This window comes from Anser brachyrhynchus (genome assembly GCF_964034855.1).
Source record: "Anser brachyrhynchus genome assembly, chromosome: 5".
Classification (NCBI taxonomy): domain Eukaryota; kingdom Metazoa; phylum Chordata; class Aves; order Anseriformes; family Anatidae; genus Anser; species Anser brachyrhynchus.
The window spans coordinates 39,719,063-39,731,799 of record NC_137699.1 but is presented as its reverse complement, the minus strand read 5'-3'; the positions used below and the strand labels follow the sequence as shown (position 1 = coordinate 39,731,799).

Below are 12,737 nucleotides of genomic sequence, written 5' to 3'. Positions count from 1 at the left end.
GGGGGGGGTAAGGGTACAGCTTGCAGTACGCATTTTTTCCTGCAAAATTCTGAATTGAAACATGTAATAAAAGCATTACTACTTTTAGTCCTAAAACTTAAGCTGTTTGATGGAAAGTGAAGTGTTAGTTAAAAAAAAAAAAAAGAAAGAAATACAAACAATCCTTGTTGTGGATTTTGCTTTTTTTAGTATAAATTGCTTTTTCTTACATTACAAAATATTTTGTAGTGGAGAAGCAAGTCTCACCATTCCTATTACATAGATGTGAAAATCGAGGTTTAAAATGATGTGACTTGGTCACCCTGGTGTCCATTGAGGCAGCCAAGAAAAAATACTTGCTTTCTGCACTAGTGCAGGACTCCAGTCAATAAGCATCTTTCAGGTACAGTCATATACAGTGTGGATTTTTGCCATGCAGTTGTGGGACAAAAAAAAAAGAAAAAAAATACATCTTTCTTGCTCATCTATGTTCCATTCCTTTCTTCCTAGACTCAGATTATTTTTGTTTCCTCTACTCTCAAAGTTGTTTTGCTTTCTGTTTATAATTAGACCTCCTCATGATAACGTGTCATCTTCCAGCAGTGATTTGTTTGTTTATTCTTCAGAAAAGGCGGTCAAAGAAGGTACCTTGCATGTGGATCATATAAAGGTCTACTCTCCCAAGAAGAGACAGAGTAATTTCATTCTGTTATTCAGGAAGGTTCCTTCACACAACTATTATAACTAGGTCATTTCATGTGGACAGACAAGCTAGTTTTCTTAGTCCTTGAGGGCTGTGACCATGAAGCAGGTATATTTTTGCGGTGTTAGGATGTTCATGGCAGCACAGACCAGACATGTTTGCTGGAAGAAAAACCTTTGTTCAGTAAGGTCCTTCTATAGCCATTTGTACCAGAGATAGACATAAAGGTAAGGGAGGGTCAATGTAAGAAGCTTTTGGTCTAAGCCTTTTGCTCGTAGTGGAGTCAGAGTGAATCCTGGGCTATGCATTCACTCCACGCACAGCATTCTTTACCCTTCCCTGCATACCTTCTTCTATACGCATGCGTGGTAACAACTGTTCTAGTTACATTTTTAGATTATGCAAATATGGATTATAAAAATTAATTTGAAAATATCCCCCACACTTCAAAAACATATTTGAAATAACTGTATGAATTTAACGTTAGGTAATGCAGAAGATAATAAAAGAAGCCATAGGGGGGATAAAAAGAGGAAGAGAGTGGAAGACAAGACTAGTCAGAGAGATGGTAAATTTTAAATGTTTACTTGTATTGCTAAGAATTAGAGAGCACTTAATTTTTTTAATTTTTTTTCACTTTAATTCTGTAGCCAGTTCCTTACGCTGAAGGAATTGCAGTATAAATGCTTAAAAGGTTTAAACTTTATTGGAAGTAAAACAAGTACGGCTCAAAGATTTAAAATAAAAAAGATCTGCACCCAGAGATAAAGAACTGTATTTTCTTTTTATCACTTTGGGACAGAAATCTGCATGTTCACATAATCCTTCCCCCCCCTTCTTTTTAATGCCTTTTTTTTTGAAACTTCGCAGCATTGTGCAACTGCATATCCTTTCTAGAAATACTAAGATGGAAAACCCTTCCCTGAACTCAATTAGCTATTGATAGATGAGTGCATAGATCTGTCAAACAACTTCATTTGCATTGTAGCAAGGCTTGGAGGGCTTAGCTGGCAGAGGGGTATCCCACTGAGCCATGTAGAGCTGCCCAGACACAAAGGAAGAGGCCATTTTTCCCTCCGAGTTAACAAGATAAATGACAAAAATGAGGGATGGAAGAAAAAAGTGTTACTTGTATTTCCCAAATTGGGAATTGAAACAGCAAGTGTCACTTGGCACATTTTCTTTCAGTGCTAGGGCATGTTTAAGCAGGTAGTGGTCAGTGACTTCCTTCTGTATTGCAACTGCAGTTTTGTACCGCGCGTATTTGTTGCGTTGTGTGGTGAGCTCCATTGGTGAACCATCTAGGGTACAAATAGTTGCCAGTAAAAATAAAGGTAATAATGCTCAAGCTGCCATTGTCAGCAAAAGAAATGCTTGCTAAACTATATACACAGATAAGATGAATCTCTTTGCCGGAGTTACAGCAGTCATCTGTGGCAGAACTGAGAACTGAATTGGGTTTCAAGTTCTAGTATAGTGTCCTGACAAGTTGTCATTTTCTTCCTATTGAATTTTAAATAATACACTGAGAGCTGTACTGCAGCGCTGCGAAGTGGAGCTTGTGCACTACATGTAGTGAGACTGAACTTGAGGAAGGAAACTTTAAGGACAAAGTAACAGAAATGATGAGAAATACAGATTTATTTGTATTTGCAGTTCAGGAGTGGCTAAATTTTATTTAGGGAGCCGTGCTGCCTGTTTATCCTCTGCCTTTGCTCATTGTTTCTCCTGTGCTGCTTGCTGCTAATGCAAATGTGTGCAAGATTAGGCAAATCCTGGCAGACAGTAGATGAGAAGGCAGAAAGGCCTTGCCAGGAGAGCAATTAGTCTCATTTTTGTTCTTTCATTTTATCTGTTGTTAGATGTTTTTCTCTTCCTGTTTCTGAGGAGAAATCACTTGGCAGACAGCAGGATTGCAGGCCGTTCCTGTGCCCACTGTGACTAGTAGAGCAGGCAAGGTAGCATTTTATACTTGGGTGCGTCATTAATCAGCTAGAGATCACACAGTAATACTGGAATATCACTTTTAGAAGGGACATCTTTGTACACTTCTATTATTAAATCTTATTTAAGGTACTGCTATATTTTTCTTAAACCTTCTTGCTTTAAAATGCAAGAAATAGCTTTCAGCACTCAAATTTCCTTTCTACTTAGCAGCAGCATTGCAGGGTGTAACTTACACCTTCTCATTTCTTTAGCTCCTCAAACAGTCCATTTGCTTCTGCAATTCCCAGCTGCACATTCCAGTTCTGTACCACCCCTTTCGCTATTCTGCATGAGTATTTGTGTGACCACTTCAGTAGCTTGGACTTCAAAATGAAACCTGTTTGAAAAAGTGATATGACTTCTCGCCCCCATTTATCTCTAACCTGAAGAGGATCCCAGGTCTTACTTGTTTTGCTACTAGGTGTGTGCCACAGCTTCCCGTGTGCTATATTGCTTATAAAATATCAAGAAAACAGGTATTTTTCTATCAGATCAGTCACTCAGTCTGGATGAGCACATTGACGTGCAAATTCCTGTGAAGGCAGAGTGCAGGATAGGAATAAAGGTACAGAAGCACGGGGAGAGTGCTGCAAAAGTCTGCTAACTACACCAGGACAGGACAAGGGAAGGTGTGAGAGCCCTTTGAGCTGGTTGGTTGGTGGTGGTTTGTGGTGTGTGGATTTTTTTCCCCCTCAATAAAGTCTCTGTTCAATGTCAAGCAGTTTATTTAGGTGAAAACATTGTGAAAAGGTGTGATTTTGATCTTAGAAATTATACAGAAAGACTTCTTGAAGTTGAAGCAAATCATTAAGTTTTCAGGTTGACAACTGAGTAAGAATTTTCTGTCTTATGAATGTGCAAGTTTGCAGCTGAATTGATAGTGAAAGATAAAATCCTACAGCTTCAGCAGCTGGAAAACTAATAAGGAAATACTCGAGTGCTGAAAAGATAAGACAAAGATTATTATCCCAGTTTGCTATTGCATATCTGTTTAAAATACCAAGCCTTACTTCATCGTCTGGAGCAACCTATATGTTTGAAAAAGAAGTTTGATCCTGTTTTTTTGTTTTCTTCTTCTCTCATGGCAGATGCCAGTGATGGTGGACGATCCTATAAAACAGTTTTGGATCGCTGGAGAGAGTCACTTCTTTCTTCTACCAGCTTGTCCCAAGTCTTCCTTCATCTCTCTACGTTGGATCGAAGTGTCATCTGGTCCAAGTCCATCCTCAATGCTCGCTGTAAAGTGTGTCGAAAGAAAGGTGATGCGGAAAGCATGGTGCTGTGTGATGGCTGTGATCGAGGCTATCATACTTACTGTATCAGGCCCAAGCTTAAGGTATCTGAGGAAAAATACCTTCCTTTTCGCATAAAATTTGAGTAGTTCTTACAGCTAAGTGTCTTACTAATGCTTGCTTCCCCCCCCCCCCCTTTTCCTTCTGTTTGTAGGTCATTCCTGAAGGAGACTGGTTTTGTCCAGAGTGCCGACCAAAGCAGCGCTCTAGACGCCTGTCCTCCAGACAGAGACCATCTGTGGAAAGTGATGAGGAGACTGCTGAACGAATAGAAGAAGGGGAGGAAGATGCAAACTATGATGAAGTGAGACAAAGTGAAGAAGAGGATTATGAAGAAGAGCAAGAGGAAGATGATGAATCTCAAGAGGATGAAGAGATGAGGTAAGCAGGCACCCATTAAAGTGGTTTTCTACTGAAATATCGTGATTATTAGGTGGAGTAATTGTTTGTGTAAGCACGTGTCTTGAAAATCCAGTGAGGGGGTGGGGTGGAGGGAAGCTTGTTATGAATTTGGCACTTACTAATGGGGTTTGAAATTAACAAAAGTTAGCTCCACTGGACTTGGAGTCACTTTTCAGAATGAAAATTCCACCATCAGGTGTGTGGGTGAGGGATGGCCATCAGGGTTGGGGTTCTGTACAACCATTGCTTGAATGTACAGTGGAGAGAACTTCAAACGGTAAAGATTTTCCAGAGAAAACATGGAGTTGTTTTCATCCAATTTTGAATTTTGGCGTACTAGGTGCATGCACACAGTAAGTGTTAGAAAAGTAGGGAAGGCAAGATCATTCATCCGAGCCTGTGTCACATTGGAAGGACTGAGGACTTCTGCAATAGCAGACTTAAGAAAAGGAGAAGGGAAAAAAAAAAAAGGCATAAATAATCCAATGTGATAATTTCAGGAAAGTGGATTTGATACAGAGCAGGAGTATAAACTTGCTCAAGGAAACTTCTAATTTGAGAGTGCTTTTTGTCTGTTCAGTACAATCGTTTGAATTGACTGAAGCAAAGCTATATCTAGCTTCAAAAATTGAGATTCAGTAGTAGGACAGAAGTTGCATCTTCTTGATAGGTAAACTTGTCTCTGGGATCTTTCTGTAATGGCAGGAGAAGCTTGAATTTATAAAAGTTATAAACTTTGACTAGAGTGTAACATTTATATTTAGCTGTTTAGAACCGTGATTTATTTCTGTAGCTGACAGTGTTCAAAAATCACGGTAACTAGAACTGCTGTGAGAACTAAGTAGGCAATTTCAAGAAACTGATAGATGGTGCTCCAGGTAACACATCTGCATTGCACAAGCTGCCACGGTGATCAGAATTCTGAGCATTTCCTTAAAGTATGTGCTGCACATAATATTGGATTAAAAGAATTCAGAGCAGCATTTAAGAGACTGGTGGTTAAATGAATGCATCAGCGAAAGTCTCTTGCCTGCCAGCCTTGAATGTTTGTTTTGTTTTTTTTTTAAATACTGAATTAGAAAACTGAGGGGAATAGAATTTGAGGATAAATCTAATTATTCACTTTTTGTAGCCCATCAAAGCAAGGAAGACCACAGGTCAAGTTTCCATTAAAAATGAGAGCAGCCAAACTCAACAATCCTTTCTCAAGTCGGAACAGCCACCGTCAGGCAAGATACGCTTCTCGGAGTCAGCAGAATACACCTAAGCAAACTGGATCTTCATCTAGAGTTACCAGGAGGGGTCTAAGAAAGGTAAAATCGGCCCCTCCATCAGTGACGAAGCCTTCTTTACGACTTAGTAGTCGGACCACTCGTCAGAGCCAAAGTTCATTGCAAACAGATGTATTTGTGGAATTGCTCAGTCCTCGAAGACGACGAAGAGGAAGAAAGAGTGCTGATAACACACTGGAAAATAGTCCTTCCAATTCTGTCGGATTTAGAATTGTTGATACTGCAGACTCAAATGAACGGGTTAGAAAGTATCCAGTTGCTGCCTCAAAGCTTTCTCTTCCTGTTAGCGAACCCAAGAGAAGAGGCAGGAAACGACAATCCACAGGTTAGAGAAATCTGTTTATCTGGAATGAAAAAGTTCACTTGCTTGTTAAAATATCTGTGTGGTAGAGCAAAGACTAGAATTAGTGAGAAATGGTGGCTGAAAGCATTTTTGCCATTTCCAGTAAAACATTCCCATTTTTTTTACAGTGATGGGAGGGAACCTTAAAGACATTTCAGTCATCTAAAGGATACGTGATTTACCATATCTATGTTGGAATTTTCATATTTGCATGCAGTATGGAACAGTCACTAATAAGGAGATAGAAAATATATGTGCCTTAAACCATGCAGATGTTTACTTATAGCTTTTAGAGTTTTCTTTAATAAAAGAGTTAAACAGGTGAAGAACACAGATGTAGGCAAGGTAGCATTTTATGGAGCAAAGGAGACATTTAGTGGTTAATAACAAACTGTAGTCTTGTTAATTACTGAGGCCAAACTGCATGAGTTGTGGCCTTAAACTATGGCATTAGTAGTTTTAATACCTCAGGTATCCAAAAGCAGGAGCTGTTAACTTTATTATGAGCAGTTGAACCAGAAACTGCTACTGGACACTAAAGTAGATTTTTTTCCCAATTAAAACAGTAACACAGAATTGAAATCAATATATGATACTGTGCTAGACAGAAGTCTAAGGATTAAAATATCTGCTTATCTTTTAATTTCTCTCCAGGTTTTTGTAGCTTAAAATTTGACTTTTTTTCTCTCTTCTCCTAGTGTAATGTAGCTGTTCTTGGAATCTACCCCTGCTGGCTGTGAGTAGGGTGTAGGATGAGACAGCCAAGCAAAAAGAAAAATCTGTGTCTTACCTCCAGCTCACAAGATACAGGGGCTCAAAGGGCAGGAACTGAAAACTCTGCTTGACATTGCATCTTCTAACCATCTGTACCCCGTACTATCTGTTTTTCGTTTGTTTTCTTTTAGAATAGGATAATGGTGTTTCACTTTCATTTGATCTTTTACATGTCAGGCTTTTATTTTCATCTGGTGGGATGTTTTTGTTTTTTTCCTCCCCAGAATCATCTCCTCAAACCTCATTGAACAGGAGAAGTTCAGGACGTCAAGGGGGAGTTCATGAACTCTCAGCTTTTGAACAACTTGTAGTGGAACTGGTACGACATGATGACAGCTGGCCTTTCATGAAACTGGTTTCCAAAATCCAGGTAACTGATAGAACTGCGGAGGGAATGATAACATTAGAGAATCCTGTTTGTTGTCAGTAAAACTTGGACTTTATAGTACTACCCAACAGGAGAATACAGTGGGATTTGGGAGAATTCTCACACTTCAGCTCAAATATTTGGTGCCAGAACTAGGTTTTCCAAATGACGTGGTGTTACGCAAATTTTAAATATGCTTGGCATCAAGTGTGTATAACTGAAATGCTTTGATATGGAAAAAAAACAGAGCAGTGGACTGATAAAGATAAGTGTGTGGTTATTAATTAGTTCAATTGATCTTCAATTTATGCAAGAGTATTTTCAGAACAGATCTGCAATAAAATAACAAGGTAAGAACAGCTTCATTCTGATGTTAATTGTGATGCAGTAATAAGGTGACTTCTTAGCTGAGTTCTTAATTTAATTTTCTCCTGATGTAGATTATAAAACACTTGATGGTAAAATAGGTATCCTTAGTACTGCTTTAGAGACTTTTTTCAGTAAAAGTTCCCAAAGCATGTCTGGTTTTCTGCAGGCTGCCCTAGCTTGTCAGTTGTAAGACATTGCTGGATTTATTCTGCAGTAACAAAGTGCCAGTCTTCTTCAGTCCCTCTGGAGCAACTCTGGCAACTCTGCACAGACAGCAGTAATAGTCGTCTTGCAGGAGTCAGAGCTCAGTGTTTAAGTGCTTTTTTAAAATTAGCAGTGGTAAGTGGTAAATGAAGAGGAGGAGGAGAGGAGTTACGAATGAATGATTTCAGGACGAGCATCTGGCTACTATAGTAGTGGAATTGCTTTGGGAAGCTTAAGTCTGGTGAATGCAAGGAAGCTTCTTAAGGAGGATGGATGGAAAACTCAGCTTAATTCAGATCCTGAGAATAAACTATGAGAGTTCATTGCATTCAGGTTTGCACAAATAAATCACTGAAGGATAGTCTGTACAGTTCAGAAAGAAAAATCCATACCTGAGTGTCCCAAATTTTCTTCATTATGCCAGAAAAAGAAAATTACTTTTTTTTAGTGCTTATGTAAGCAGCACTTTGAAAGTGAAAAAAATGAAGAATTTGATCTAATGCTGTTTCTCTGCTAATTCTTCTAGGTTCATTTGCAGGTTGTATTTGATACAGTAAAGTTTCAGGCAATAATAAAGAACTTGGTTTTAGAGCACGTGTAATGGTGCACGGGGATATTTCTTATAAGAAAGCAATATTTAGAGCAGATTGTGCTTTTTAAAAGTTGCACTTTTTCTCTTGCTCTGTGGGTGAGAAGAAAGCACCCATACCTCAGTGCTTAGTTGGACCTCAAAACCTGTCATCCAAGTGATCAGTACCCTTAAGGGTTAAGCAGTCTCTTTTCTCCTCTAACATTTATCACACAAACGCTGTTCTGAGTGGCACTGTCTCTGGTACTTGCACACTGCATCCTGCTTGCTACAGAAAGTTCACTACCGTCCTTTCAACATAACTAAATGGAATTTCAAGGAACGCTGCTAAAATGTGAACAGCAGTGGAGTAAAAATGTCCATTACTCGTTATTAAGGAGCCTTTAATATTAACGTTACAGGAAAATGAAACATTTTTAAATCTTGGAAAACTTTTGCTCTCAACAGATCAGAGTAGCTGTAACACCCTAATGCTTATCTGCTCATATAATTTTATTTCCTGCAGTCGTTCACAGGGCATTTAGGATTAGATTTATTTGTTAAGTTGCTGGTTGATGTTTGCCGTGGTCTGCTACTTCAATGATGTACAAAAATGGAAAAGCAATACCTGCAAACTGACACTCAGCTCAGGAAATGTAGGTTGTTGCTTGGGACTCCTCTGTTTGTTCAAAAACAAAACCAAAATGCTTTCTGCTAATGCAGGACTTCCTTTTTTTACCTAAGTAGAATTTTAAGTTTCTGTTGGTTTTTGTATGAATAAAATTCTTCTTTTTTTAAAGGTACCAGACTACTATGATATCATCAAAAAACCTATTGCCTTAAATATAATCCGTGAAAAGGTGAATAAATGTGAATACAAGCTTGCATGTAAGTATCAATAAAAGTAACAAACCCTCTTGTCTCTTTAAAATAAATTATCCTAAAATAGAGCTGTGTTGGCATCTGAAGTCATGTTTTTTTTGAAATAACATGATTCATTTTCAACAAATCTTATTTAAAAATGCTTTTTACTACCAAAGTACATGATGTATGGATAGATAAGAAATGAGCATCTGAAATAATCCAGGTAATTTCTCAAGCCTTTGATGTCAGTGTGTGATACTGATTAAATACTTAGAAAAGCTTGAGTTGTTCCTTGTTCTGTATTCTCTCTATTGATTATCAGAGAAATTTAAGAATGTTTACGTGGCTCTTCACTAACACATGGTAATATACTTGATGCATATGTAAAAATAGGGTGGCAACTCTGCACTCATTCAGCGGTGTCATGCTCCTTTATTATACCGCCATTTGATGACATGAGACACCCTAAGTTCACTTATTTACTTTTTATTTACTAGCGGAGTTCATTGAAGACATTGAGCTGATGTTTTCAAACTGCTTTGAATACAACCCTCGTAACACAAGTGAAGCAAAAGCTGGAACTAGACTTCAGGCTTTCTTCCACATTCAGGCTCAAAAGCTTGGACTTCCTATCACATCTGGTAATGTGGACCATGCCACTCCCGTGGCAAAGAAGTCACGAATCTAACCTCTGCCTTCCAAAGGATTTTTTGAGGGAATCTGTTAAATTCATTAAAATGAAATGTTAAATCATGCAGTCATCATACCTGTATAAAGCAATAACAACTGTTTAACCACCTTGAAGTGTGGCCTGCACTATATTCTCAATGTAATATTAAGCACTCAGGAGAACGTAGGAAAGATTACCTTTGCTACAGTTTTATTCAGTGTCTAATAATTTTGATAGATGTACTGGGTACAGTACTGGTTTACAGAGGTTTTGTACATTTTTAATACATTCATGTGTCCAAATATCTTCCAGAAATGCATTGTTTTTTCCTGCACCAAATGACTTGTTTCATCCTCTAGATTTTGTAGGAGCTGTGGTATTGAGGGCTTTATCAACTCAGATAAAATCTTCTGCTGTAGCACAGTTGAAGAAACTGTGCATGTTTAAAACTTGTTTGAGCATATCTTCTCAACACTACACATGAATGAGTACAATTGCATATCTTTTAAGTACTGTACCAGTGCTGGCTGGAGGTATTCAGTCTGAGTTTATTAAGTAGATATTTATTTAGCATTCAAAGTAATTTGTGAATTTGTTTTGTATTTATAAAATTTGTACTGGGGATTAAAAACAAAAAAAAAGAGTTCCATAACTTTTTTAATTTCCTGTGTTTTTTGTTTATTCCCCTCTAACTTCTTGATGATCAATCAATAAATATCTTCCCCTCTACTTGGCAGTTCTAGCAATGAGTAAATTTACAGGACTGTATTATAAGTTTCTATGTACAACTTTCGAAGTGTACAAATAAAATGACACATTTTTCAAAGTATGTTGAGCTTCTGACATCTACTTTTTGATTACACTGCTCTGCCACCTTCCCCGTTCATTTACTAGGACATGTTGCTGGAGAGAATACAGCAGAACTTGGTTTCGGCACAAGTACCACAAAGTACCCTGACCAGCATTTTCAGGAGCTGCGGCCACTGTGCTGTCTGGTCTTTGACCAATGCAAGTGTTTGGTGTGTAAGGAGTGATGCAAGAAGTGTGTGTATAAATTGTTCTATAAGTATGGTTCTTTAATTAGGATCTTTATTCTGTCAGTGTAAAATCTCACCGCTCTTGGCTGACCAGCAGCTTCTGTAAAGCATCCTTACTCTTCTTGGCAGTGGTCTCTTATCAGGTTGTTTGCTTTCAGGTCTGTACCTCCATTGCAGGGAGTATGCCGTAGTCTGAGGAAACAGCGTAGAGCACAAGTCTGGGGGTGAAGAGGGCAGGAAAAACTGAAAGATGAGGTTTGCTGCTTCAGCAACTTTTGTCTCCATACGTCTGTGCTAGCTTATATTGCATCCTCATGAAGACTTGTATACACTACCGACCTGCACAATTACTTGCTGTGTAACTGTGGATTTTCTATACCTGTATTGCTTACCTTGCCTTAGAGATGGCAAGAGCAGGCATTCCCTTGAGCCTGGGGAACAGTTGGTGATAGGAGACTGACCAGTTTGAAGTTTAAAAGGGGGAGGGGGGGGAATCTTAAGAATGAGAATAGCGGGTTTATTGTTTAAAGATTCATGTTAATGCTTCAGAGTTTGTACACGAGCTGCTCCTTGTATGTAGCTGACATCTCTCTTGTGTCCAGACCATAGACATGTTTCTTGTTCCATAAAGGGTTTTTTGACCTTCAGACCACAAAGAATGCCAAATACTGTAAGGAAGTGAGTAGCAGAAAGGTCCTTTGCATGGTGTGCAGGTTGAACGTGATATCCATGCATCTGTCGAGTCCCAAGAGGCTGTGAACATACTGACAGGCAGGTTGCACAAACAGTTGTGCAAGTTCTTGCCCACATGAATGCTTCCCATTGACTTGAATGTGAGTACTTGGGGCGGGAGGCACAGTGAACTGGCCAAGTCCATCTGTGGCAGATGCAATTGAAATTGTTACTGTCCTCAACTTACTCCCAGCTGTTCATTCCTATCACTTTTTCTCCGAGGTTGTTTCCTTCAATAGCTTCCCCTCAGCAACCCAAGTATAATTTTGAGTTTGGGTGGAGCAGATGGGAACTGTTCAACCCAAATCTCTCTCAGCTTGTGCCTGGGTTGTTTGTATGTTTGTGCCAAAGTTACCAATTTATCATTAAGTTTGCATGCCTAAGGCTTTAGTTAAACTTGCTGAGGGTGGGATATGGAGAGGTGCGCATTTTGTTCAACTTTCCTGCAAAACAAACCCATGTCTTACTGTAAGCACGCTTTTCTCAGGCTGCCATCCAATGCCCTTACTACTAGGGTAAGGGATATGCACTATCTGTAGGAGGAGCAAACTGGGTATGTTCAACTGTTTCATCTCTGGTTCAGAGGTCTTGACTAATGGGGCTTTACCAGGCTCTTCAAGAACACAGGCAGTAGGCTTCCATGAGCTCCAAGTCTGGCATCTGCTCTCAAAAATAAAATTTTGACAAAATTCTTAGTGGAAGTCTTTTCCTTCTTGGTAGCTCCAGTATATTGTAGCCCAGCAGGCATCCAAAGACTAACAGCAGCTGGTTTTTCTCCTGTGCAAATTCTGTCGCTTTACTTCTCTTGCCCCTTTTATTCATGATAGAGCTGGGACTTAATGAGTTTTAACCGCCTTAGACAGTTTCTTCTGATGCTTTTTGTATGTGATGATTCTCTCATACCAGCAGGGCTAATTCCTGTGGAGGAATTGGGCTCCAGCCCACAGTACTGTCTCTTTCCAGGAAATCTGCATTTCAACAGCGTGCTCTGCTCCTGGCCACCACAGGTGGTCAGGGATTCAGGAGACAAATCTCTCCTGTGGCTGCTACTGTTGGAAACTGCCCTTCCTCCCCTGGCAGCTCTAGGTTAGAAGGAGAAGACTTGTTCCTGGAGGCCTGTCTTGAAATGCTGAGCACAATGCGGTGTGGTGGCTG

General features: G+C 39.2%; 1 protein-coding gene across 2 annotated transcripts in view; it reads left to right on the top strand.

Annotated features, from left to right (window-relative positions):
- The window catches only part of BAZ1A (bromodomain adjacent to zinc finger domain 1A), a 61,574-nt gene extending 50,932 nt beyond the window's left edge, over positions 1-10,642 (top strand). For both annotated transcript variants that reach the window (XM_080593175.1, XM_080593176.1), the window contains 6 exons: positions 3,757-4,004; positions 4,115-4,341; positions 5,495-5,979; positions 6,996-7,141; positions 9,080-9,167; positions 9,641-10,642. In XM_080593175.1, coding sequence (XP_080449301.1) covers positions 3,757-4,004; positions 4,115-4,341; positions 5,495-5,979; positions 6,996-7,141; positions 9,080-9,167; positions 9,641-9,831 — 1,385 coding nt within the window. In that variant the 3' untranslated portion in view covers positions 9,832-10,642. The remainder of the gene's footprint in view (positions 1-3,756; positions 4,005-4,114; positions 4,342-5,494; positions 5,980-6,995; positions 7,142-9,079; positions 9,168-9,640) is intronic.
- The last annotated feature ends 2,095 nt before the right edge of the window (positions 10,643-12,737 follow it).